The following is a 27,753-nucleotide window of genomic DNA, read 5'->3' on the forward strand; positions in this document are numbered from 1 at the left end:
CCACGATGTTGGGTTCACCTTCGGTTTGTTGTGTTATTTTTTTCTTGCTCGCGTTTTTGCTAAATTACGAGACTGAAGGGGGACCTCACATGGATGTGCGGATAGCTCCATCAAATGATGTCACCCATATGTGAGGACTAACACCTGTTACAGGTAAGCAACTGAGCTGTATTCTTGGGCAAGTCAATTTGTACTCCATTGCCCCAGATACTAACTTATCGTAAGCACTCTCTTGTAAATCTCTTTGAGCACAGGTTTAGAAAAGCAAGTATTATGTGTTTATATTTTATTAATCCTGTACTCTGCTGTGAACATAAACTTGAACCAGCAGAATTTCAGCAATTTGAAATAAAAAGAAAAATGCCAAATCCAAACTTGATCAAGCACACAATTTACTTCAACACTACAGAGTTATTCTGAGTGACAATGATTCAATGACTTTTAACATGTTTTATCTTTAACAGGTTATTCAATTCTAAACTCTAATATCTTAATCCGCATTAGAGATGAGGATGAGTATTATACCAGGGAACAGGATGAACCAGAGAAGTCCAGTTGTCTTAATGGTCCCATCACAGGTTGGAAATATTTTTTTCACAAAATTTGCTTTATTAAAAAATATTTCTGTGACAAAAAGTGTGACTGAGTTCATTATCCATAGCTGAAATGTTTTCCTTTCTTGAATTTTTTTTTTTTTTGTGTATGTGGTTTACCCTTCATTTTTGCCTCTGAATCCCACCATATTTGCCGTAATAGTCTGATTGACCTAATCTAATGCTATAGATATATTTGAAATCTGGAAAAAAAATATGTGGTCAAATAGAAATGTGCTTTCAAGAGTTATACAAAATATAGGTCAGAAAAAGTTTCTGAAAACATGAACTTTTATAAAAAAAATGTACATTTTTGACAAGTTTTTATCTTCTCTAAGGTTGTGTTGAAAAAGATGTACAGTACTGCAGCTGTATTGGGAATGCTCGTGTTTAAGTAGAAATGGGACAAAAATGTATTACCACAGGTCGTGATTGAAAACTGTGCCCACAACCAGTGTGTGATCTGTGAACACACACAAATGATCTGGGGAAATAATAGTAAAAGTAATGTAATTCCAGATACTTTTCATTGGCTTACTTCTTAAAATTAGAGCATATGAAACAATATTGTAATAAGTAGAAAATATGGCATTCTAATACTTAAATTTAGCCCTGGCCATTTACAATCATAAACCAGCACTATTATCCTCCCTAATTGAATTTATACCACTTTTAAAACTTAAATTCCAAGATAAAGAAGTGGCAAAGGTTTTAAAGAAACCTAATAAATGCATTTTGTTAAACGCTAAGTTATATGTAGTGTGGCTGTGTGTTGTTTTCTGGAGGGTCTGCTAGATTCGCGGAAGTAGAAGTGTTCTTTGAACCATTGCATGTCATCGTTGTGGAGGGATTTGTGAATGAGGGTGAGTGTTTTATATTGTATTCGGGCGGTTATGGGTAGCCAGTGTAAGTGTTTGAGTACGGGGGTGATATGTTTGTTCTTGTGTACATTGGTGAGGATACGTGCGGCAGCATTTTGTAGGAGTTGTAGCGGTTGGATAGTACTTTTTGGGAGCCCTTGGAGAATGGCATTGCAGTAATCTATTTTCGTGAGAATGATGGCTTGTAGAATGGTGCAAAAGTCGTTTAGGTGTAGAAGGGGTTTGAGTTTTTTTAGTGTGTGTAGTTTTAAAAATCCTTCTTTTAAGTTGGAATTTATGAAGTTTTTTAGATTAAAATGGGTGTCTAGAATGACCCCGAGGCTGCGGACGTGAGAGGAGAAGAGATTGGATGGAACGGGGGAGCTGATAGGTTGGACATTAAAGGGGATGTTGTTCTGTGAAATGGCAAGCAGTTCCGTTTTAGCTGTGTTGAGGGCGAGGAAGTTGTCAGTAAGTAGGGCGTTAATGGCGGGGAGGGCTGATTCCCAGGTCTTGAGGGCATTTGTGAGTGTGTTTGTGATGGGGATAAGGATCTGAATGTCGTCGGCATATATGAAATGCGGAAGACCAAGGTCAGAGAGAAGGTGGCAAAGAGGGAGGAGGTATATATTAAATAAGGTGGAAAAAAGCGAGGATCCTTGGGGAACGCCTTGTGCTAGACTGTAAGATTTAGATTTGTGATTCCCCATTTTTACTCTGTATTGACGATTATTGAGAAGGGAGGGAGGGCAGATCCTGTGATGCCGATTTCATGGAGGTGTTGGATTAATATATTATGGTTGACAGTCTCAAAGTATAAATCGCCAAGAAATTTTACTTTTCTTTGTGCAAACACTACAAATAGATGACCAGTAATATCATATAATCCTGACAGGTGCCATGTTTCAATGTCCAAAAATACATCTGCATCAGGGGAAATATCCAGATGAAACCTTCAGCCAGCCATGTTGTTCAGTGTCTCACTTCCATTCCCCACTTGGGTCTACATTTAAAAACTAAAAAAATAAATAACCAAAGTTCAAATCAGTCTACCATGGACTTTCATGTCATTAATTTAGCACAGTTCTTAAATCTATTAGTGAATATCACTCTAATTCTTCATTCAGACCTTTAGGACACAGAGAATCTAAGGTGAAGACCAAATAATATTGCTCTTGGAAATTCAGTAATTCAATTACATCTAATCTCTAATCACTATCTAATCCAAAACCGTCCATTTTAAATCAGAAAACACATGATTCATTTGTACACCGTGGGAAACTGCAGTTTCATGGCTTTTAGACAACTATGATGCTCTGACGTTCAGTACTTTTCATGTACTAAACTTTTCATGAAGACTGTAATCTGTAAGCATTTGTATTTATTTTAAGAATTTGTATTTACTATTTATTTTATTATTTAGCTATTAACATTGTTCTGTTACCACTTGGTACTATTTCTCTCCTTTACCTCAAACTCTAAGTTCCTACTAAGTTAGCCATGTTATTTATACCCAGTCGTTGGATGTAATTGTTTATTTGTTTAATTGTTCAATTTGTTTGATGTAATTTTCTAATCCTTGTTCTGTGTAAACCGAAGTGGTATGTACTAGTGCATGAACTCCGGTATATAAAAGCCTTTAAATAAATAAATTTAAATAAATACTGCAGCCAGAACTTCAGCATTTGCTATTTAAGGCATACAGGCTGGCTTGTTACAGGCCAGTGGTCTGCATGAAGATGTATGATTTGTTTGGCAAATGTTCCTTGAATGGGAGACAACTTAGTTGGAGACAAGGTTAAGGAGACTATAGCTCAGATAGGAGCAGTAAGCTACCATTCAGTCTATATCAGCCAGAGTAGGTGACCAGCCTCCACCCACCAGATGTCAGCACATCTGTTATAGTTTAGCATTCTTATAAATGTCATCGGACTGCCCCATCCTACAACAATAGCTTCCTGCCAAAAGGTGCCAGAGAAAGAGGCATTAACCCTCAGCAATCACAGGTGTCAGTCATGCCACAATCAATGCACTCAGTGGAGCCCTACCAGACCCCTCAGGCTATGTTTATTAAACAGTAAACACACCTTGTATTTCCTCTTTATTTCGATGTACATGCATGCATGGAGATTTCTTCAGAATAGCATATGGTTATGCAATCAGGAAATGCAGACTAATAATTTCTACTTGCATACTTTAAAGAAGTAAAGAGACTGTATGTAGGCAGGAATTATTGGTCTGTATTTCCTTTAGTTATACCACAATTCTATGAAACCTGCACAGTGAGCTTAGCTTGGCCTTGGAAAAAGTACAAACCAGACCAAAGGCAGCTTTCTAAGATTCTACAATTCCTCCTTTTTGTGATTTTTCAGAATTGTCAAGCTAAGAAAATCCTATTACTAGAACCTTCTTGTGCATATCATGCCACCAGATCATTGATTTCATACAACCATGCAAACACCTTACAGAAAATCAATATTTCATTTTCATTTTTCATTTATTAAAACTTTATAACCTGCTTGAAAAAAATTACCTAAGTGATAGTAACATAGAATAACTAAAACATAACAAATAGAAATATAAATTATAATTAATACACAATCAAATTAAAATACAATGAAATAAAATTCAACAGATTAACAGTAATAAAACATCACCAAATTGAGGCCATCCACTCTGCAAAGGTTTAAGTATTGTCAGATACCTTACTAAAAACCAGGAATTAACTGCTTTCTTAAAATGTAAATAGATGGAACAAATGACAAATGGTAAGGAGTTCCATAAAGAAGGTGCTTCATAATAAACGTGGTTTCTCTAGTGGAATCTAGACGGATTATTGAAAGTGATGGAACATGAAGAAGCCCTGCTTGAGAAGAATGTAGACAACAAGTTGGACTATTGTTATAATTTGACTTGGTTGTGAACCCTGGATCGTGACGAGCTGACTCCACCCACATGGAGGAGCCCTGTGGGGACTCATCACGATAGGCGTGGCCTCAGCAGAGGACGACACAGAAGAGTTCAACTTTATTGTTCAGCAACGGTGAAGGAACCCACAGGAGTGGGTAGAAAGGCACAGTCCAGAGTAGTGGTATTACCCAGATAGTGTCCCCCGGTAGTGGTCCGCAAAGCGGGGTACGCCGGAGAATGCTTCCTTCAGATAATACACTGTAGAGTAGACCGGGTAGTGGCCCGCAGTGCGGGGTACGCCGGGGAGTTCTTCCAGATGGCACGATAGTAGAGTAGATCCGGTAGTGGCCCGCAGCGCAGGGTATGTTGTGAATCCACACAGTAGAAGGAAGGAAGGTGCAGGAGGGTAGATGAGCTGGATAGATGATGGTATTCACTCCAAGGTGCCAAAGAAGATCTGCTGCGGCAGGCACGGCCAGGCCCGAGGCACGGGATATGCCAGAAGGTCCGTCAGCAGGCAGTCAGAGAAGGTACATACAATGTAAGAGTAGCTGGGGACTAGCCAGAGAAGGCCCTCTGAGGAGCGGGTAGCCAGAACATGGCAAAGTCCCCGAGGAGCGGGTACCTAAGGCGCTTAATGCAGGAACACGTAGCAGAAGCAATGTGTCTCCGAGGTAGTGGAATTCAGCAGGAAGGAAGTCCTTGCTAACTCGTAGGAAGGAAGGTTCGGAGGGTTTAAATACACTGGCGGATGATGTCATACGGAGAGGACGCCCCCGAGGTTCCCACCATGACGTGTATTTGAGAGGGACTGGCATGCGTGCGTGCCCTAGGTTATCCCCAATTCAAGATGGCGAACAGAGGCACCCACGCCGTCCCGGGGATGCCAGGGAGGTCGGCGAATGGAGGCAGTGGTAGCCATCTTGGCCAGGATCGTTGGTGGAGGGAAAAAAGAGGTGAGCAACAGAGGGTGCAGCCATCTGCGACCAGACGCAACAGTACCCCCCTTCTAGGGCCCCTCCCAGAGGGTTTAGGCTTCCTAGGAAGAGTTAGATGGAATTGTCGAATTAAGTCCTTGTCGAGGATATTGGTAGCAGGCTCCCAAATATTTTCTTCTGGCCCATATCCTTCCCAGGATATAAGATACTTCTAGTGCTTTCCTCGTTTGCGCACATCCAAAATGTCATCCACTTGGTATGTAATGTCCTCTTCAGCTGTAAGAAGTAATGGATCCGGAGTCTTTTTTTGAAAATTCGGAGAGGATGAGTGGCTTCAAGAGAGACACATGGAAGACATTGTGTATCTTAATAGAAGCAGGTAGTCGCAGGCTGTACGTTAATGGTCCTAGGCTTCGAAGGATGGGGAAAGGCTCAATATATTTATTTATTTTATTTATTTATTTAAAAACTTTTCTATACCGTCGCTAAGTTATATACCATCGCAACGGTTTACAAATAGGCACATAGACTAGGGTAAGTAAATGTAGGATATCTTACATTCTAACAGGTGCCAATAAAGTTCGGTTACAATTTCATAAATAAAATCATTATTTGAGTAATGTTGGTCAAGTCCAGGTATATTATTGAGTTACTATCGCTTTGAAATATTACTTCTTAAAAGTAGGATTGATTAAATTCATTCTCATCTGCATTACCTTGTACTTTCATTCTCTACCCTTAGACGGACACGTAAGTGATCCCATGTGCGGTATATAAAAAACTTTTAAATAAATAAATAATAAAAAAACTTTTAAATAAATAAATACCCTCCACACTCTTTAGTGAAGGCTTTTTTAAAGCGCCATGTTTTTAGATTTTTCTTAAAAGTTTTGAGATTATTCTGTAATCTGAGTTCGGGTGGCATCGTGTTCCATAGTATGGGCCCAGCCAATGATAAAGCCCTTTCTCTCACTTAGGTTAATTTTGCTGTATACCGTAGAGCAAATCTAACATAAGGCAGCTTGAGACAGATGAATTTGGTACTGAGCCGTACCTTGTCTCCCGGTTAGAATTGGGGTGATAGGGGAGAGCTTTCAAAATGGCGTCCTGAACAGATGTGTTTGCGAGAGGCTCCCGATTTTCTCTTTCTAACTATTTCCAGAATGCCACATACCAAACGGAAAGCCCGAGTTCGGTGTGGGGAAAGTTCCTCCACACCGATGGCAGCATCTCAACCCCGGATAGCCAGCTTCTTTGTGATGCTTCCCCCACTAACGCCGGGAGATTGGGTCGCAGAGGGGTTAGCCGAGGAGCGAGGGCTCTCCCCTCCGACTGAAATATCTCTGAGCCCCGGATCACCCAGGAGACCGACACCGCTGGGCCGTGGCGAAGAACAGAGGCAGCAGGATGTCGTTAGCCCCTCGGGAAATTTCCGAGGTGAGGCAGAAGAGGCAGCACACATGAAAACACCTTGTGGACTTACTATCTTGGAGCAAGCAAATACAGACCCCAGTGGAGGTAATGAAGGAGTGGGGCTGGAGTTTGCTGTAATGCTTGGGTCGTCAGGAGCTGGCAATGGCGTTGGTGAAGCAGCAAGTGGGGGAAGGGAGGTTGAGAACCAAGAAATTTGCAAGCAAGTTTTGTTGCTCCCTAAAGAGGAAATAACCCTTTCTACAATTTGGTTAGCCCTTCCAAACCTTTGAGAAGGCTATACTGGGATTAAGTGAGGTGTGAGATGTTAAAAGCCAAGTGAAACAAAATGCAAATGAACTGGCTCTCCAAAATGCTAAATTGGGAAAAATAGAAGATCAGATTACTGAACTGGAGAAAATTCAGTCAAACCTGGTTCAGAGTGAATGTGAGACGACTAAGAGACAGGAAAAGATAGAAAATAGCCTAAGGGCACACAATTTAAGATTTATAAACTTTCCAGTGCTTAGAAATATTCCACCTTAGAGATGACCTTCATTTTTTTGTATCAGGACGTATTTTGGTTCGGGCACTTCGTCGAAAATTTTGTTTTTCGGCGGATTGTTTTTTGTCGGCACGTATCGGGAAAACGAGTTGGGAAGACAAATCGAAAAAAAATGTATCGGGGGGGAAAAAAAAAAGAATCTGAAAAAAAAAACCCCACCCCAACCCTTCAATTTTACTTTCTTACAACCCCCCCAACATCCCGATCCCTCCCCAAGACTTACTAAAAGCCCTGATGGTCCAGCGGGGTCCTGCGAGCTAACTCTCCCTCCATGCCGTCGGGCCTGCTACGAATCAAAATGGCGCGGCCCTTTGCCCTTACGATGACACAAGGGCTACCAGTGCCATTGGTCGGCCACAGTCACATGGCAGGAGCAATGGATGGCCGGTGCCATCTTGTGCTCCTACCATGTGACGGGGCCGACCAATGGCACCAGTAGCCCCTGTGACATAGTAAGGGCAAAGTCTATCGGTGCCATTTTGAATACTGGCAACAGACGGCCCAAATGCAGGAGAATGCTCCAGCTGGACCACCAGGGACTTTTGGCAAGTCTTGGGGGGGGGGGGAGTTTAGGAGTCTTTTCAGGCAACCCTGCCTGGGATCAACATGGACCCAGGGACCTTTTCCTGGGTGGAATTCGTCAAAGGGCTGCAAACCTTTGTCCAAGCACCTCTCAAGCCTATTGAGACGGGCCCTTCCTAAGCAAGAACCTCCCTACCAGGGATACAGACACCTCGGAGGACGAGACTGACTCCCTGGAGGAAGGAGAAATCCCTCCAGGGATGGAACCATACCGAACCATGCTACGTTTCTTCTCCAAAGACGAGTTACCAGCTCTCGTGTCCCAGAGCCTGAAGAAGCTGGACATTCCAGGCACGGACACCACAGCGAAACCAAAGAGGAACCCCATCTTGGTCTCCCTCCGCCAAGCCTCATGCTGCTTTCCAATGTTGCAGGCAGTACAGCAACTGATTGACCTGGAATGGAACGCCCCAGAGGCCAGCTTCAAAGGAGGACGGGCCCTGGAAGCCCTGTACCCCCTGGAACTCATGGCTAAGGAACTCCTGCGGTTCCCAAAGGTGGACGCCGTGGTCTGCGCACTCTCCAACTGCACGACCATTCCCGTTGAGGGAGGAGCAGCACTAAAGGATGCCCAGGACAGACGACTGGAATCCATCCTTAAACAGTCTTTTGATGTAGCGGCAATGACTCTTCAGATCGCTTCCTGCTGTGCCATGGTGTCACGTTCTTGCTTGCTCCAGAGACGCAACCATGCCCCGTGAGACAATGGAACCTGCGGTGTCCTTCCTCACGGATGCGACCTCAGTGTGCAATTCAGCCAGGCGTGTCGCCTCAGGGGTGGCAGCCAGAAGACAACTGTGGCTCCGAAATTGGTCAGCCGACGTGACCTCCAAAGCGAATCTCACAAGAATGCCCTTTAAAGGATCTCTCTTGTTCGGAAGCGAATTGGAAAAGCTAGCCAACAAATGGGGCGAATCTCTAGTACCTTGCCTACAGGAGCAAAAGAAATCGGCGCTCCTCCCCTGAAGAACCAAGGGCAGAGGAGCTCAGCGCTTTAGACCGTACAAGAACACACGCTACCAAGTACCTCGCCCCGCAGGCAGGGCTCAGTCCTTTCGGAGCAGACAAAACAAGAGGGGAGCAGGCCCAGGTACAGGCTCCGGCCGCACCCCGCAATGAGAATCAGCAGACCCATCCACAGGAAGAAGTCATAGGGGGCAGACTTACCCTCTTCTACCAAAGATGGGTCGAGGTAATTTCGGACAAGTGGGTCCTAACCACTTGTCCAAAGTTACCTCTTCGAGAGGGATACTCTCTGGACCTCCACAGCATCCCTCCAAACAAATTTGTGAGATCACCATGCCACTCCCACTCCAAGAGGACGGCAGTGGAAACCACACTGACAAGACTACGCAACCTAAATGCAATAACTCTGGTGTCCACGCAGCAAGAAAATACTATTCACTATTCCATCTCTTTTTATCATGCCCAAGAAGGAAGGAACGTTCCGGCCCATCCTGGACCTCAAGACCGTCAACCGGTACCTGAGGGTGCCACACTTCCGCGTGGAAACCCTTCACTCCGTCATAAGAGCAGTACAGCCGGGAGAATTCCTGACCTCACTGGACCTATCCGAAGCCTATCTCCACATCCTGGTACATCGCGACCATCAGTGCTTCCTACGCTTTGCGATTCTGGACCATCATTTCCAGTTCTGGGTGCTACCCTTCGGACTAGCTACCGCCCCTCGGACCTTCACCAAAATCATGGTGGTAGTGGCGGCAACACTGAGGAAAGAAGGAATCGTCGTACATCCTTACCTGCACGATTGGCTGATCAGGGCAAAATCTCCAGAGGAGAGTCACCAGGCGACCACCAGAGTCAAGAATCTCCCGCGGAATCTCAGGTGAGTCATCAACACAGCCAAGAGCTGCCTGCAGCCCTCCCAATCACTAGAGTACCTGGGAGTCCGGTTCAACACCAAACAGGGCAAGGTTATCCTTCCCCCTCCAAGGAGGAAGAAGCTGATGGGTAAACTGCGGAACTGTGCTCACCCCAAGGTATGGGATTGCCTCCAAGTCCTCTGCCTCATGACGTCAACCCTGGAAGTCGTTCCATGGGCAAGGGCCCACATGCGCCCACTACAAAATTCCCTACTGTCATGATGGAATCCAACGTCACAGAACTACTCGATACACCTCCAGCTCCCAGTAGAGGTTCGGACCCAGCTACAATGGTAGCTACAGGAAGACCACCTGAGCATGGGAGTAATCCTATCCCCACCGAACTGGATCCTACTCACCACGGATGCAAGCCTGTGAGGGTGGGGAGCCCACTGTCAGGAACTGATGGCCCAGAGACAATGGGACAAGGAAGAGGCGGGATGGAACATAAACCGCCTGGAAGCCCGAGCAGTCAGACTAGCCTGCCTACGATTCAGCCACAGACTCCGGGTCAAGTCTGTCAATTGTGTCAGACAACGTCACAACCGTGGCCTACATCAGCCGCCATGGAGGAACCAGAAGCCAACAGGTGTCCCTGGAGATAGACCCCCCCTTATGGTGTGGGTGGAACTAAACCTGCAAGGGATTTCGGCCTCCCACATTGTGGGAAAAGACAACGTCTCTGCGGACTACCTCAGCAGAGAAAGCCTAGACCCAGGAGAATGGATGCTGTCAACCACAGCCTTCCAGTTAATAATAAACTGCTGGGGAACCCCAGCGATGGATCTACTGGCAACCAAGTCCAACGCCCAAGTTCCTAAGTTCTTCAGCCGCAGACGAGAATCGCAATCCCAGGGAATAGACGCCTTCGTTCAGACCTGGCCAGAGGAAGACCTGCTGTACGCATTTCCTCATTGGCCACTGCTGGGCAGAATCATCCGCAAGATAGAACACCACAGGGAACTAATACTTCTAGTGGCCCCGGATTGGCCGAGATGGCCATGTACGCAGACATGCGAAGACTTTTTGCAGGGAACCCTCTGTGCCTACCTCCACACAGGGACCTCCTCCAGCAAGGACAGATCCTCCACGAAGACCTGACTCTATTCTCTCTTACGGTCTGGCCCTTGAGAGGACTCGCCTGAAGAAGAGCGGATACTCTAAGGCAGCGATTGACACTCTGCTGCGAGCACACAAGTTTTCCACATCACTGGCGTCCATACGAATATGGAGAGTATTCGAAACCTGGTGGGAGGACCACGAGATTCTCCCACGGTCAGTCAAAATCCCCATGATCCTGGAATTCCTGCAGGATGGCTTAAGGAAAGGGTTGGCTCTCAACTCCCTCAAGGTTCAGGTTCTACTGCCTGGACGTCCAGGCCTGAGAGGATGCAGCATTTGTGAAGGGCGGTGCTAACAGGACTGCGACATCCTCCCGCCCCGTTCGGGAGTAGCTTTTGTACATCCCATTGGTCCTGAGTCCATCTGGCTACACACTAGGAAATGGAGAAATTACTTATCTGATAATTTCGTTTTCCTTCGTGTAGACAGATGCACTCAGCATCCTGCCCACGGCTGCCCATGAATGGTATGAAGAAATCACCCATGAGGCGAATCTCGAACCCACGAGATCACAGGTAAGCCGCTGCCCTATCCTCAGATCAGGGCATCTGTAGTGTTGCTGGGATCCAGCGCCTTCATAGTAGAATACAGTTGCGGTATCAAGTTTTAATCTAGTATTACGTTGTTTCCAAGTTCAAATTACATTTTTCAATAGTATGTCGACAATGGCTTTGGAAGAGACATGGCTGAGGTCACTGCAGGATTATATCTAGGGTGAAGTCAGCTTTGAAACCTGACTCCATCTGCTAGTAGGGGAGCACATAACCTATTGGTCCTGAGTCCATCTTTCTACACTAAGGAAAATGAAATTATCAGGTAAGTAATTTCTCCACTGCTTTCCCCTTTGTTCTAGTTTAAAAGCGCCTCTATTTCTTTTTTAAGGATTAGCACCAGCAGCCTGATTCCACCCTGTTAATGTTCAGCTTGTCCCTTTGGAAAAGATGTTATCTATGTCTCACAATTAGATGGAATGTCAACTGGCCTTGTCTCTGTTCAAAAATGTTCTGTAATGTTGTAGCTCAGCATCTTTAACTTTCAGGGTCTTTTATCTGGAAAGACAAGTACAAGGCTGAAGTACAAATGTCATGCTTATAATGTTAGTAATTATAAAACTGCCTGTGATCAAAAATCAATAACCTAGAACAAGAATAATGACTTCATGTGTGGCATGTCAAAAATTGTTTCACTGCCTCTTCATAGCTGTCATTTACAATTCATGTCTGTAGTGGGGCTTTAAGCACCACAACAGCTGTACATCCATGCAGCATCCTTTTCTGTAAAGAAATACTTCCTTAGATAACTCCTCAGTCTTACCCTCTTTCGCCCTCATCCCATGATCCCTCATTATAGAATCTCCTTTCCGTTGAATGATCCCAACTTCCTGTGCATTTGTCATGGTTTCTCCACTCGTGTTACACCACCCCAGTAGCCTTACAGGACTGCAAAGCTGGATGCTGGGGCAGGCTTAGGGCTGGACTTCTGCCTAGCCAGCCCCCTCTCCCACAGATTGAGCCATTGGGTTGTGAGGACCAGTAGATCTTTGCTGCGGCTGTACCTTATAGTGATTCAGTACTATGGGAACAAGGCTGAACAGGCTGGCAGAAAGTACAGACTGGAGCAAGGCTAGACACATACACAGGCTGGAAGCTTGGACACAGAGTGCAGGCTGGGCTTGGTAAAGCTTGGAACAGGCAGGATGAGTCAAAGCTTGGTACAGGAGCTGGCTGAGGTAGGACTGGAAGATGAGGCTGGAATAAGGTTGGCCTGGATACTGGAGTTGGAGATGGAACAAAGACTGGGGCATTGCAACACAGCCAGGGAGAGATACAAGCAAGGCAGGATACTGGACTGGGCAGGAAACTAAGTAGGAACTGGGACAGGGAAGGAGCTGTGCACAGGATACTGGATCAGACAGGGAGCTGAGGGCAGGATACTGGAACAGACAGGACTGGGCAGGGCCCAAAAAGACCAGACAAGGATAGGACTGAAAAAGAACAAGGCAAGACAATTGTTATGGTTGTGGACCCTTGAGTTGGAGTGTGGTTGACGCCACCTACTGGGAAGGCCCAGTAGGTTCTTACTGCCAACTGGCAGAAGACAATGCAGGACTTAACTGGAGCTTCGCCTATACCAGCCCCTTTCCCCCACGGGTTGAGCCTTTGGGTTCTGGGGGCCAGCAGGTCTTAGGTGAGTATCTCTGGTGAAGGCTAAGAGAGTTTCTGTAGTTAGGCTGAGGTCGAGGCAGACAAAGGGAGTCAGGTCAAGGCTATGGTCAAGATGGGCGGCAGACATGGATGGTCAGGTTATAGACTGAGAACAATAACTGAGGGAGAGTCCAAGCAAGGCAAGGCTGAAGACAAAGATCTGAAGCAGCAACTTGCACTACCTGGAGATAGTTGACTGATTGCTGAGGCAAAATGAGTGTCGAAAGAGACCATTTATAGGGTAAGGGGCCTGACATCAGTAGGCGCCGGTGTGGTTTTCCTGCTACAGACATTTTAAGAAGGGCTGAGTCCTGCACATGCCTAGAGATGCAGAAAGAGGTGGTGACATCTGGCTACAACGAATTCCATCAGTGGAGTCTTTCCGTTTGGCCTGTTGGCAGCGGCATTCCCCAGCCCAGCAGCGAAGGGTGAGTGAGCCAGCTCGTGGGGGCAGTCCACAAGCCAGCAAACATAACAGCACAGAGCAAGGAACACAGAAACCCAAAGGCAACAAGACTGGAGGCTTGTAAGTCACTAGGCAATAGTCCCGAAGGCCCCTAGGTATAAAAATAGGCCTAGATAGGCCACAAGGCATGAAATAAGTATACAGAAGGCCTGGCAGCCACAAGGCAAGGTAAGGCCTAGATAGGTCACAAGGCTAGAAGCAAGAAGGTCCGGAGGCCACTAGAATGCCTGGAAGCCACAAGGCAAGGCAAGATCTGAGTAGACCATAGAGCAAGAAGGCCTGGATGCCGCAAGGCAAGGTACAAGGAAACAGCGGCCAGGTCAGAGAGCCAAGAACGACTCCATGAAGAGGCAGGGATGAATGGGCAAGGCTGGGTTACATAGGGCTTAAGCTTGCATGTGTGCAAGCAGTGAGGAGGAACTTGGCAAGGTTGGAGATTAAGCTTACTGAGGACCCCTGGTGGAGAGGAGAGTGCACTACAGGCTTAAGTCTGAAGGCCATTGAGGAGATTACTTGGATGGCTCTGAATGGAACTCACTGGAAGCATCTGCTGGTAAAGGAGTTTCATAGTTGGCAGACTCTGGGCATGGTGAAGCCTTGAAACAGGCGAAACCAGGACAACATTGATACCTCTGAGGTATTTAAATGTGTCTATCATAAGAACATAAGATATGCTATACTGGGTCAGACCAAGGGTCTATTAAGCCCAGTATTCTGTTTCCAACCGTGGCCAATCCAGGTGACAGATACCTGGCAGGGTCCCAAATAGTAGATAGATTCAATACTGCTTATCCCAGGGATAAGCAATGGCTTTTTCCAAGTCTAGCTGGCTAAAAACGCTTTATGGAATTGGCCTCCGGCAATGAATGCTAACTGCCTTTACCACATCCTCTGGCAATGAATTCCAAAGCTTAATTGTGCATTGAGTGAAAACATATTTTCTCTTATTTGTTTTAAAACTGCTACTGAGTAACTTCATGGAATGTCCCCCGGTTTTTTAAATATTTTTTGAAAGCATAAACCACCAATTTGCATTTACCCATTCTACTGTATTCATGATGTTATAGACCTCTATCATATTGCCTCTCAGCTGTCTCTTCTCCAAGCTGAGGAGCCATAACCTCTTATTTTTTTCCTTCACAGAGGAGCCGTTCCAGTCTGATTCTGTTACCTTTCTCTGTACCTTTTCTAATTCCACTATATTTTTTTTGAGGTGCGGCACCTATAATTGCACTATAGAGCGTTACAGAGATATTAATTTATTGTCCATTCCTTTCCTAAGCAAATATATTCTGCTTAGCTGTTTTTGTTAAACCGTTAAACTGTTATTATAGTTACTCTGTAAAAAACTGTTATGAGTTACTCTGTAAAAGGTATGTTGCTGACTCCATGTTGACTGTAAACCGATAAGATGTCCAACAACGAATATCGGTATAGAAAAACCTTAAATAATAAAAATAAATAAATATCTCCCCCATCTCAATTTTCCTCTGGGGTATACATATTTAGATCTTTGACTGTTGCCATCTGCTTTGCAATGAAGATCACTTACTATCTTAATAGCCTCCCTCTTGACCAAATCAATCCAGTTTATATCATTTGGATGGTGCAGTCTCCAGAACGGTACACAGTCTTCCAAATGAGGTCTCACCAGGCACTGATCTAAAGGCAATATCACTTCCTTTTCTTCAGCTGACTACTGCTCTTCCTATGCTCCCAAGCATCTTTCTGGATTTTGCCATTGCCTTATTCACCTGTTTGGCCACCTTGACGTAATCGGATATGATCACACACAGATCCCACTTTTGTTTTATGTATAGAAAAATTTCACCCTCTAGACTGTATTGCTCGCTAGGGGTTTTGCAGCCCACATTTCTGACTCTGCTTTTTTTTAGCTGCCAGTCTTTACACCATTCCTCGGTTTTCACACCTTCCTGGCTGGCTGTGGTGGTGCAGATTTTGGTATCTATAAAAAGACAAGTCTTTCCAAATAATACTGCAATATCACTTACAGAAATGTTGAAAGAACTGTTCCAAGGCCCGATCGCTGCAGCACACAACTAGTAATAGCCCTTTCCTCAGCGTGAGCTCCATTTACCACTATACTTTATTGCCTCTCATGCAGTCCGTTTCTAACCTAGTCAGTCAATTTAGGGGTCTGTACCAAGAGTGTTTAGTTTATAAGTGATCCATGTGTCAAAGGCCTTGCTGAAATCCAAGTACAAACTCTAACACGTTCCAACACACTAATAAGTACAAACAATCTAACACACTCCCTTGGTGAACTCTCTAGTTACCCAGGCAAAGAAATTGATCAGATTTGTCTGCAAACTTCTACCTCTAGTAAAACCATGCTGCCTCTCACCATGAGGTCTTTCTAACCAGCTTGTAATTCCCAGCCTTCTCCTTACTTCCACTTTTTTGAAGAGGAATCACTTCTGCCTGTCCTCTAGAACTACTCCCAACTCTAAAGAAGCATTGAAAAGGTTGGCAGAACTGCCATAACTTCTCTAAGTTCCTATAAGATCCTCATGTGTATCCCATCTGGCCCCATCACTTTATCTATTTTAGGTTTAGCTCCTTACAAAGATGCTTTTTTGAAAATTATCTAAAAAAAAAAAAATGTATCCTTCTGTTCTATTGTATCTGCTAGTTCTTCTTCCATTTGCATCTTAGCTCTCCTGAATTATTTTCCAGTTTCTGTTACCTTTTCCAGATATTGTTGCCTGTCTTTCTCTGCAATGTCTTGAATTTTATGAATGCTAACTTTTTTCCCCTTACATTTCTAGCTACTGCTTTAGAAATCCATAGCAGCAGCTTTTTCTTCTTACCTTTATTTACTTTTCTAACAAAAAAGGTTAGTTGCATTTACAGTATCTGCTTTTAGTTTTGTCCACTGCTGCTGATCTTCCCCTAGGTTTTCCCATCTAGGTAACGACTCCATGAGGTGTACTCCATTTTAACAAAGCTAGTTTTCCTCAAATCTAGGACTCTTGCCTTTGAATGAACCTTCTCTGCATTCTAATCCTGAACCACACCATCAGAAACACTGTCACCATTGGTAAGCACCAAGTCCATTATTGCCTTCCTTCCATGTGAATCCATTATCAGTTGACTGAACAGTTCTTCCTGCAGAGAATCCAAGATTTCCTTGCTTCTAGAAGATATCAGAGCCGGAGTGTTCCACTAATAGATTGAAATCACTTAGCAATGGCAACTTTGTGAATGTCCTCCATGAAATCTCTGTCCATTTATTGTGCCTGTGAAGGAGGTCTGCATATCATATCATACCATAACAGATAAACTGGAAAGAAGGAATGGAACATCTAACTGAATTGGTTACCAGTTCACTTCAGAATAATCTACAAATCCATCTCCTTGATATACAAAATCATTCATCAACACACCACAATTGACCTACAATTTCCTCTCCGCTTACACCACGCCACAAGACCTACCAGAGCCGCATACAGAGGATCCCTCCATGTACCCCCTACTAAAACCACTAGTCACATTACCTTAAGAGATCGAGCCCTCTCCACAGCTGGCCCACTGTTATGGAACTCCATCCCTCCCGATCTCAGATAGGAGCCTTGCCTCCTAACCTTTAGAAAAAGACTCAAGACGTGGCTGTTTATGCAAGCTTTCCCGGACTTAAATTAATGCACCTCGCCATCAACATATCCAACACAGCAGCCGTACCTCATCCCCTTGTATATAATTTAGTCTCTGCTAAACTATCTTTATTTCCTCTGATCCCAGTTCAACAGTCCTTGTTAATTGTAACTGTTTTCTTCGACACGTTATTTCTGTTTTGCTGTATTTATTGCACCCCTGTTTATTTGTAAACCAGCATGATGTGATTGTTTCATGAATGCCGGTATATAAAAACCTTAAATAAAATAAAAATAAAATAAATAACTCACAGAGCTGCCTCCTTACCTCCTAAGCCCTGCAGTTCTCTTCCTTTAATATTGGTTTGTATATATCATGACCCGTCTCCCTTTTCTCCTACCTTGCCCTTCCTGAATAGTTTATAGCTCTGATTTACTATATCCCAGTTTTGGTTTTCCATGCACCCGTGCCTCCACGACAGCTCTACATACAAATGAGCCTCTTCCATGACTTCCTCTAGATCCAGGGCTTTATTTCCCACACTATATCCATTAGTTTACATAGCTTTTCAGATGCCCATAGCTTTGCCTTTTCTTCAATTAGGTGGATACCTTCTCTGCTCACCAGTCCTTGAAAAACCATCCCGTGGTCCAGAAAGCCGAATCGCTCTCATAGGTACCATCTATACAACCATTCATTTACCTCCTGAATGTGAACTTTTCTGTCTCAGCCTTCATCCTGGACTAAGAGAATTGAGAAGAAAAGCACCTGCACCCTTATGTACATCATCCTCATTCCCAGAGTCATGAAGTCTCTTTGGATATGATTCAGGGGGATAGCTAGTAATATCATTTGTGCCAGCATGGTTGAGCACCATCGGATAGCAGTAGGTAATCTCTCCCTGATCTTGCACCTCCTGGAACAGTATTTATTTATTTATTTATTTATTTATTTAAAAGTATTTACCGTTTTTCAAAGCAAGGTTTTTTTGTCATATATCTGATTGAGGTCTCTGTGCCCCTCATAAGGGAGTCACCAACCACCACTTTTCACTTCCTAGACCCAATAGGTGCTGATCCAGTAGCTTTGGGGCACATGAGCTTAGGTTCCTCCTTATCTTAGGATGGTTTCTCCATCTTTAGGGTTGAGTAAAAGTGGGGTCGGGGCAAGGATTCAATTGGCAATAGTAATTTTTATCCAGGTTCTCCCTCCCCTTCCCCCTGGAGTTTTCCATCTTAGAATCCTAAAAAAGTATTTCATTGATGTAGAAAGTGTGTGTGTTTGTATAATTTGGAAATGTTTTATTTTAGTCTGCCTGTAAAAATGTCTATAAAATGGATTGAAATTAACATTCTATCTTAATGTTCTTACTTAAAAAGCTCAGAAGCATATCTTGCCGTTAGATTTTTCCTTCTGCAGCAATGGCTATATTTTATTTATTTATTTATTTAATCTGCTGGGTTTTTTGTGTTTTTTTTTTTTAAACAAAAGGCAGTCCACTTATCAGACCTGACATTTTATTACGAATTAAGCAAGAAGAGGAAGATGATTTCAGAGGCCATCCTGAATCAGGCAATACAAGTGAGTAGCAACTCCATAAATGCAGTGGTAATATGTATTTATGCATCAGTTGGGGGAATTTTTGCAAAAGGTTTCCGCTTCTTTTGTGAGTTTAAGAAGTGGGCAGTAAACATGTATTTTCTCTATGGGCTTTCTTACTATGGTTTTCTTTTGGGTGGTACTTTTTCTGTTTTATACTAAAGGTAACCTAGTTCTATTGCTTTAACCCCTAAATTTTAGATCACTAACTTTAACAAAGCTCAGTAAGAACAGGGATGAAGGAGGAAGGGAAAATAGCCAGAAATAGAATAAGGATGCTAAATTCCCAATAAATAATTTTTATAAATTAGCAAATATCATGAAAGAATGCCCCTCTATGTAACAAATGTATTTGGTATAAAAAGTGGTTGTTTTAGCAGAATGGATGGATTAGATGTACAGGATTTATTTTGGAGGAGGAAATGGGTTTATTGCACCAAACTTTTCTGAAAAGGATCCACAAGTCAGATGGATTCCTAGCAAGTCTGGAGGATTTCAAAGTTGGTAAGTATTTAACAACTAGATGGTCTTTTTAAAAGATTATTTATTTATGAAGGTTGAAATTCATTTTCTTTTTTTGGTATTTTTTAAAACCCAGTTTCTCTGTTCTTACAAAATGCTTATCCAGTGCTATGCATTCCAGTGACGTATAAAAACTGAAGGTAGATGTGGATGTGTGGCCCATCTAGTCTACCTATTCCTAATGCAATACTGCATCGCCTTCCGACTCACAGGCTTTATCCTCGTGGTTAAGGGATCCTCTGTTGCATATTCTGTGAACTCTTTTGCTGTTTTCGCCTCCATCCGGAAGGCTGTTCTTTCATTGTCTTTCCTCAACGATACCATATGCACAATCTGTGGAAGCCTACACAACATGTTCCACATACAAAGGGAAGATGGGTTTTGGCTGAACAGATTCCTCCTGCTTCTTTGGACTGCAGCTCAATTGGAACCAACCTGTACGGAGCCTCGGCCCCCATGAGTTTTTTTCATTTGCAACTATATGGAGATTTTCCCCTAAGTTTAAAGCCCCTACCCAACTCAGAGTAGCCATCACAGTGATGGTCTTCATCTAGAGCAGTGGTTCTCAACCTTTCTAATGCCGTGACCCCGAAATACAGTTCCTCATGTTGCGGCGAGGGCGGGGTGAGGGTGGGGCTTTGGTCATATGGGGGCGGGGTTATGGATGGGGTTGGATTTTAGTGCATACTTATTTATTATGACATTTATAAACAGAACCACCATTCCTCATAAAACAATAAAATTAAGAAACATAAAGCATCAGTTATAATAGTAAAACCATACTAATAAAAGAATATTTTAAAATTACTGATAAATAGAATTTCTATTAATTAAAATCATATACATTTTTATAATTTCCCAAACACCAATAATATTTCAAAACAGCACATATATCAAATAGCACACAATAATTAAAACTAATAAGGATTTTAAAAAGCCCCTGCTGTCCATACATGGGAGCTCTTGATTTCCAGTCACCCTGATATTGTCGAGGATTAGGGGGTTATCCTCTCTCTCTCACACATACTCATGTCCATTCTCTCTCACACATACACTGTCACATACTTACACATTCATGCTCTTATACCCACCATAACCTCTCACTCTCACAGCCACTGACACACTCTGAGGCTGTAAGACACTCTCTTCCCCCCCCCCCCCCACTCACACACACACACACTCTCAGGCTCTAAGACACTCTCTCCCCCTCCACACACCCCCCCCCCCCCCCACACACACACACAAACTCTTACTCCCCTGGATTTTCTCATACACACTCATGCTCTCACTCTTACTGGCTCCCTCACAACCTCAGAGCCTCTCAGATAAAACTCTATGCAGCAGAAATAATGCTGAATGTTGAGAATTGTGTTATGCAGACTAATCTGGAAAATGCACTAATTTCTACATGAGTCATAATGAATCAGTCCTCAGCTGCAGACTTCAATTGATTATCCTGGCTCCCTTTATGTTTGCCAAATACAGTTCATGTGTAACAGCAATCCTAATTCTCCACCAGATCAAGCTGATTTCACATCCCACTTCATACTTTGTCACCTCCAGCTGAGTCAAACAATTAATCTAATTACTGCCACTGCTGCCACGTGGCTATTGGGGAGGCACTGATTGCTGCTATTGGCACTGAAGCCCATTCTGCTGCCTCCTCTGTGCAGGCCCCGTGGGTTTCCACTTCCTCCATGTTGATCTCGTACATTGTGAGATCCGCCATAGAGAAAGTGCTACTCTTGCACATTCCCAAAGATTACATGTGCCAATCAGTAAAAAGTAATTTATTTTTTTTTTACATCTGCTTCCCTTTCTAATTTTTTGCCATTTCCTTTTATATTGCCTTTTTTTCTATTTCTTTTCTCTCCACCTGTCTTCTTCCCTCAAACACACAGTCAGGTTCTCATTCTCACATGCATTTCTCTCTCACACACACATACACAGGCTCTCACTGGCACAGGCTGTCTGAGTCTCACACACAGGCTCTCTCACACCCCCACATGCTGCCTTGCTCAAGCACAGGCTCTCACTCTTACATGCTGTCTCTTTCACACACACAGAGGCTCTCACATGCTGTCTCTGCAAACACACACAGTCTCTCAACTCATCTCATACTCGCACACACCTCTCTCTCACCTCTGGGCCTCTTCTTTATGGGTTGCCACAGGATGGGCTCTGCAGTGGCCCTAGTCTTCCCGGCCCCGCTGCTCCTCTTCTGCACGCGGCTGAAGCGCCTCTTCTACCCATGCGGCTGACGCGCCTCCTCCTTCCTCCCCGTGCGGCTCCGGCAACATTTGTCTTCCGGGGCAGGGCGGGCAGGAAGGAAGTAGGAGGAGCACCTGCAGTGGCTGATACACCTCCTTCCTGCCTGCGCGGCTCCAGCAACATACGTCACTGCGACGCGCTAGCTTTTTGGGCCATGTCTCTTCCCTTTTGGGGTTGGAGGAGGCAGGTCACCAGCTTCGCCCCGCCTCCCCGCAGCAGCCGCGGCGCTGCGGACCGGCAAAAAACCCCAACGGCCCGGTACTGGTCCGCGGACCGGTGGTTGGGGACCTGCTTTAGGCGACCCCTGCGTTTTGGTCGTTCGACCCCCGCCGGGGTCGCGACCCACAGGTTGAGAACCGCTGATCTAGAGGCTAAAAACTATGGCTCTGGGTCTCTGGATAATGTGAGTCCTGCGTCATGCCACCAGGTGTCGCTGTACAGCGAAGGCTGAGACTCCTTCCTCCCAAGGGAGAGAAGTCATTGTGAAACAATTTTTGTCTATTGATTGCTTATAGTCTGTAGTAAAAAAATAAATAAAATGAGCAAGTTTGTAATGTTGCACATACCATATAAATTGCAGAGTACACTGGGTATCTATGAAAAAAAAGTATTTATCATTCAGTACATTTTTGTCAGTTTCATGTGTATATTGCTTCTAATAACAGGTGAACCAATCTTCAGTCCTGACCTTTCATTGTGGATTATGAAGGAAGAGCCAGATTTCAGAGATCAGAATGACATTGAAGCAGAACAGCTTTTCATCCAGTCCACAGGTAAACAGTCTTTGAAAGGGTAGGTAAGGCAAATACTACTAACCATCTAAGTTCTTTAAGACAAGTCAGAGGTGAGCAATGTCTGTACTTCTCAAGTATTTCCTTTGTATAGGTGAAAACCACACATTCCTCAATAAAGCATGCACTAATATCTTCTGGCTATGAGCTACACACACAACACATGCCTCAGTTTAATTTTAGAGAGATTAAAATTCAGCATTTAGCTATGGATACCTATTTCTTAGTGTCCAGTCAGATGAATCCAGAACAAGTGCATTTCTCCTAGGACAAGCAGGATGGTAGTTCTCATACACGGGTGACATCAGATGGAGCCTGGCATGGTAAACCTTTGTCAGAGTATCTAGAAACTTTGACTGGAACACTGAGCATGCCCAGCATGCCGCTATCTACGCAGTTCCCCTTCAGTCTCTTCTTTCGCCTCCTAGTTGTTGGAGCTCTGCTCTCTTCAGAGTTTTTTAGTGGTTTTTGTGACTTGTCTGCACCGGGCCCCCCTTCTTCCCTGACTGCTTCTATAGGGCGACGTGGTAAGCTTTTCACTTTTTCCAGACTATTCCTGACAGTGTCGCTCTTCAGTGGCCGCCAGTCATTGATGCTCGCTGGCTCTTTTTTTCATGGCTTCGGGGTTTAGCCGATGCCCCCAGTGTCCGCGGACCGTGTCCATTACAGATCCGCATGAGGTCTGTATCCTCTGCCTGGGGGCATCACGACATCCGGGGGTGTCATTGTTTGTGATCAAATCACCCCCAAGGGTCGTCTGGCCCATTTAAACAAGATGGCGAAGCTCTTTGGATCTAGAAAATCTGATCCTTCGATTCCAGCTTTGGATGCATTGATGCCCAAGGGCCGGGGGGGAACTGATGAATGTGGATCCATCATTGTCTTACAGAGAAACTGTACAGAGAAACTGTACAGTTTTGTCTTACAGAGAAATTGTCTTACAGAGAAATTGTCTTACAGAGAAACTTACAGAGAAACTGGTAAACACCCAGCTTTCAGAATATCTAGAGGACCATAAGATCCTATACCCCTCGCAATATGGCTTCCGGAAATCACGCAACACGGAGACCCTCCTCATTTCGCTTACAGACCATATTATAATGGGATTAGACAAAGGACATTCCTTCTTATTAGTTCTGTTAGACATTTCGGCGGCATTTGACACAGTCAACCACACCATCCTCCTGGATCGCCTTGAGGATATCGGCATCTCCGGATCAGCCCACAACTGGTTCAGGTCCTTTCTCAGCAATAGGACTTTTAAAGTCAAAATCAATAACAAGGAGTCACCTCTAACAAAATCTTCCCTTGGCGTACCACAAGGATCCTCCTTATCTCCAACCCTCTTTAATATATACCTCCTCCCCCTCTGCCAACTACTGACAGACCTCAACCTAATTCACTATCTGTACGCAGATGATGTACAGATTCTAATCCCAATATCAGAATCCATCTCAAAAGCTCTCACCTACTGGAATAACTGTCTTCTATCCATTACTAATCTACTCAACAGCTTAAACTTGGTCCTCAACGCCTCAAAGATGGAACTTCTCTTCATCTCTTCAAATGAAAACAATCTTCCTCCACCTTCACCGCACAATGCTCACATCACCTGTACGCACGTTAGAGACCTTGGGGTAATAATAGACAATCGTCTAAACCTTAAAAAAATGGTCAACACAACTACCAAAGACAGTTTCTTCAGACTACAGGTTTTGAAACGACTGAGACCACTCTTATTTTTCCAAGACTTCAGGACAGTCCTCCAGGCTCTTCTGTTCGCCAAAATAGATTACTGCAGTGCCCTCTTTCTAGGCCTCCCTAAATCTACCACCAAACCACTGCAGATGTTACAAAATGCGGCAGCGAGACTGCTGACCAACACCAGCCGCGGTGAACACATCTCCCCCGTCCTCAGAAACCTACATTGGTTACCAGTAAATTTCAGAATCCTGTACAAATCTATTACCCTAATACACAAAACCATCCATCAGCAACTCCAACTCGACCTGGATATCCCTTTCAAACTCCACTCCTCTAACAGACCAACGAGAGATATCCACAAAGGCACTCTGAAATTTCCCCCTACTAAAGCCACTCGCCTCTCTACGACCAAAGACAGAGCTTTTTCAATTGCAGGCCCAGCTATCTGGAACAATATCCCAGCAAATCTCAGATTGGAACCCTGCCTCTTAACCTTCAGAAAAAGACTAAAGACGTGGCTCTTTCACCAAGCCTTCCCAGATCCACCGGATAATCACTAGTTTGAGCCTCACTTCTTACAAGGACCTTGACACACTTCCTCCTGAACAATGGACACTGGCATTTCCTGGTTAAAGCATATGCTCTAACCCGTTAAATTATTCGTATCATGTTATATTTATTCTACCTGCCTCTATCTTCCTTCCAGCTTGTCTTTAAGCCTCCAAGTTTTCCATACCTTGTTGATTGTAACTTTGACTTATTCCTTTTCCTTTGTTATCTATTATTTACCAGAATTGTTACCTCAGTTTTACCCTTTGTTAAAATGTAAACCGATCCGATATGGTTATCTACTATGAAGGTCGGTATAGAAAACTGCTAAATAAATTGTCTACTCCGGGGCCCCGTCGGGGAAAGAGGGGCCAAAGATAGGTCATCGGCGGCGGCGCACACCAGGATATCAGGATAGTCTCCATCCTCTGCACTGGGGAAAGACCAGCCTGAGCATCGTGGGAAACCTTGTCACACGGTACTGAATTTGGGTCGGCACGGGTGACCACGGTGATGCTCCCGAAACGACTCCGTGGAGAGGAAGCATCGACTTCTATCAAACCGGGGAGTTCCAGGCATTCTACACCAGTATCGGTGCCGGCCATAGCAGTTTCGGCCAATCAGTTCTGCGGACTCTTTCAGCTCTAAAACCCAACTCTTGCTGCCTAGGACCCTTTTTTTGGGTTCAGGCTGTCTCCCTCTGCTTTCCACAGCACTGCAGCTGTTGTGCCCGTTGGCACCAGGTTAGGTGCCTGTGGGTTTAGTAAAATTCGGGAGCAGCCTGTAGCTACGTATTCACCTACGTGAGAAGACTACCATCCTGCTTGTCCTAGGAGAAAGCAGAGTTGCTTACCTGTAACGGGTGTTCTCCTAAGACAGCAGGATGTTAGTCCTCACAAAACCCACCCACCACCCCTATGTTTACTTCATTTTTTTTGTTATTCTATGTTACGAAACTGAAGAGACACCCTGCATGGATAGTGCATGCTGGGCATGCTCGAAGTGCCAGGCAAAGTTTCTAGAAACTTTGTCAAACGTTTTCCATGCTGGGCTCCATCTGATGATGTCACCCATCCTGCTATCCTTGGAGAGCACCTTTACAGGTAAGCAACTCTGCATTCCCTGAATGTTTGAAATCTATAGTAACATGAGTATCTCAGACTATATCTAAAATTACATCTCACACATACTAATCTGATTCCATGCCATGTGAGGAAATGTATGACACTGCTGTGAGCATGACTGCATCCAAGGCTAGGAGGGTCATAGGGGGAGCAGTTTATAGAAATTCAAAAATATTGCATTAAAAATAATTGAAATAGAGTAGTTTACCTAACTTTATTTTTTCAAATATTGCTCAAGGCAGAATGGGCTCCGTTTTGTTCTAAACTCTTTGAGCTATGTTTGATTTTAGAGATTGTACTAAGATTTTTTTTGCTGTTGTGCTTTGGGTTCATTTTGCTCATTGCATGGAGAGCTTGTTGGCTTACAAATGTGCTTGTTCGAAGGGGCTGGTACTCCTGCAGTCCACAGGGCCCTCCAGGTTGCCATGGCTCCAGTGTAACCACAGTGGCTATTGAGACACACACTATTCCTGCCAAGTGACCAAAGTCACCTGATGCAGTTTTCTGTTAAGATTGTTTGTGAGGGTTTATCCTAGCTCTGTAAAATTTTGATGGGCCTTATTTTCCTTTATTTCACCAGTAAGCTAAGGTTTCTTACCTGTGCAATAAACTGGGTTTTTATTTTAATCCAACAGGCACTGGAGCTGTTACACTAAATGAGGTCAATAACGACTTCGGCGAACTTCCTGCAACATACTGTCCATCAGGAGAAAGAAATGCAAAGAGCTCCGAGCAGCAGCATAAACGCGAAGGAAAGAGGAAGAGCCTAGGGCAAGAAACAGCAGGAAAATTCATTAGCTTTCCAGTGGACTATGGGAAACTAGCAAATCCTACCCCTCAAGAGAGAGAGACTAATGAGCAGACACCGCACATACTTACAGAATTGTTAAATGAACAAGAAAATAAGAAGGGAGGTGATCTCTATATCTGTAGTGAATGTGGAGAAAGCTTCAGTACCCAGGCCAATTTGATTGCCCATGTAAGAGTACACATTGGAACGAAACCATTCAAATGTTCTCTGTGTGAGAAAAGCTTCACCAGAAATGCAGGCCTTCAAAAACATCAGAGATCTCACACTGGAGAGCGACCGTATAAGTGTACAGAGTGTGGAAAGGGCTTCAATCAGTCATCCCATCTCAACATCCACCATCGAACCCACACGGGGAAGAAACCCTACAATTGTGCGGAGTGTGGGAAGAACTTCAGCCAGTCCTCCCATCTGGTTACACACCAGAGAACCCACACTGGCACAAGGCCATACAAGTGTACCCAGTGTGAGAGAAGCTTTTGTAGCGGAGCAAATCTTGTACAGCATCTAAGAATTCATACGGGTGAAAGGCCATACCAGTGTGCAGGCTGTGAGAAAAGCTTCAGCAAAAGCTCCACTCTTACCGAGCATCAGCGAATCCACACTGGTGAAAAACCTTTTAAGTGTCCCTATTGTGAGAAGAGCTTTAGACAGATATCGAGTCTCACTATACATCAAAGACTTCACACTTTAGAGAAACCCTACAAATGTGGTGACTGTGAGAACAGCTTCAGGCAGAAGAGAGACCTTGTGAGACACAAGGCCGTCCACTGCACAAGGCGGGGTGAGATAATGTATGTGAAAGATGAGTAGGAGAAATGGAACTGCACTGGGTCCCCCAACCTGTCTTCTATTCTGTCAAAACTAACATCCCAATGCAAGCCACAGGTGAACCATGAATAAGGACAGGAATATAAAAACTAAACAGTAAAAGCACTTGCCACAGGCTTCCAGTGGTGTCCACCAGGCACCGTGGGCCTCAATGCCACTTCTTTCCACACTGGTGGCTCCTCCCAGGAGCAAGCTTGTAGGGTGGACTGTTAGGGGTCTGGGGCTGCTTGGTTCAAGCTGTGCCATGGTGGACCCTGCTGGTCTCTCTCCCTGTTCTAGCTTGTCCAATGCAATCTGTCTTCAGATTCCTCCTCCTTTCTGTTCTTCCACCTTTCTTCCTCTCTCTCAGAAGTATCTGCATCTTTGTCCCTCTTCCACTGCCCAGACTCCATTTTTTTTTCTTTCT

General features: G+C 44.4%; 1 protein-coding gene and 1 long non-coding RNA gene across 4 annotated transcripts in view; one reads left to right on the top strand and one right to left on the bottom strand.

The window, feature by feature from the left end:
- The window catches only part of LOC115078798 (zinc finger protein 501-like), a 71,438-nt gene that overhangs the window by 33,224 nt on the left and 10,461 nt on the right, over positions 1-27,753 (top strand). The window contains exons 4-7 of one of the 3 annotated variants that reach the window (XM_029581831.1): positions 465-578; positions 18,640-18,729; positions 22,206-22,313; positions 26,344-27,310. In XM_029581831.1, coding sequence (XP_029437691.1) covers positions 465-578; positions 18,640-18,729; positions 22,206-22,313; positions 26,344-27,310 — 1,279 coding nt within the window. Of the gene's footprint in view, positions 1-464; positions 579-17,705; positions 17,824-18,639; positions 18,730-22,205; positions 22,314-26,343; positions 27,311-27,753 lie in introns of those variants that run through there. The other 2 variants (XM_029581832.1, XM_029581833.1) reach the window with 2 other exon arrangements.
- Positions 431-26,438, bottom strand: LOC115078801. The gene is made up of 3 exons (XR_003853155.1): positions 26,307-26,438; positions 22,107-22,134; positions 431-2,469 (listed from the first exon to the last, which is right to left on the bottom strand). It is a non-coding gene; the product is annotated as an uncharacterized LOC115078801 (long non-coding RNA).

The sequence above is a fragment of the Rhinatrema bivittatum genome, chromosome 16, assembly GCF_901001135.1.
Source record: "Rhinatrema bivittatum chromosome 16, aRhiBiv1.1, whole genome shotgun sequence".
Lineage (NCBI taxonomy): Eukaryota > Metazoa > Chordata > Amphibia > Gymnophiona > Rhinatrematidae > Rhinatrema > Rhinatrema bivittatum.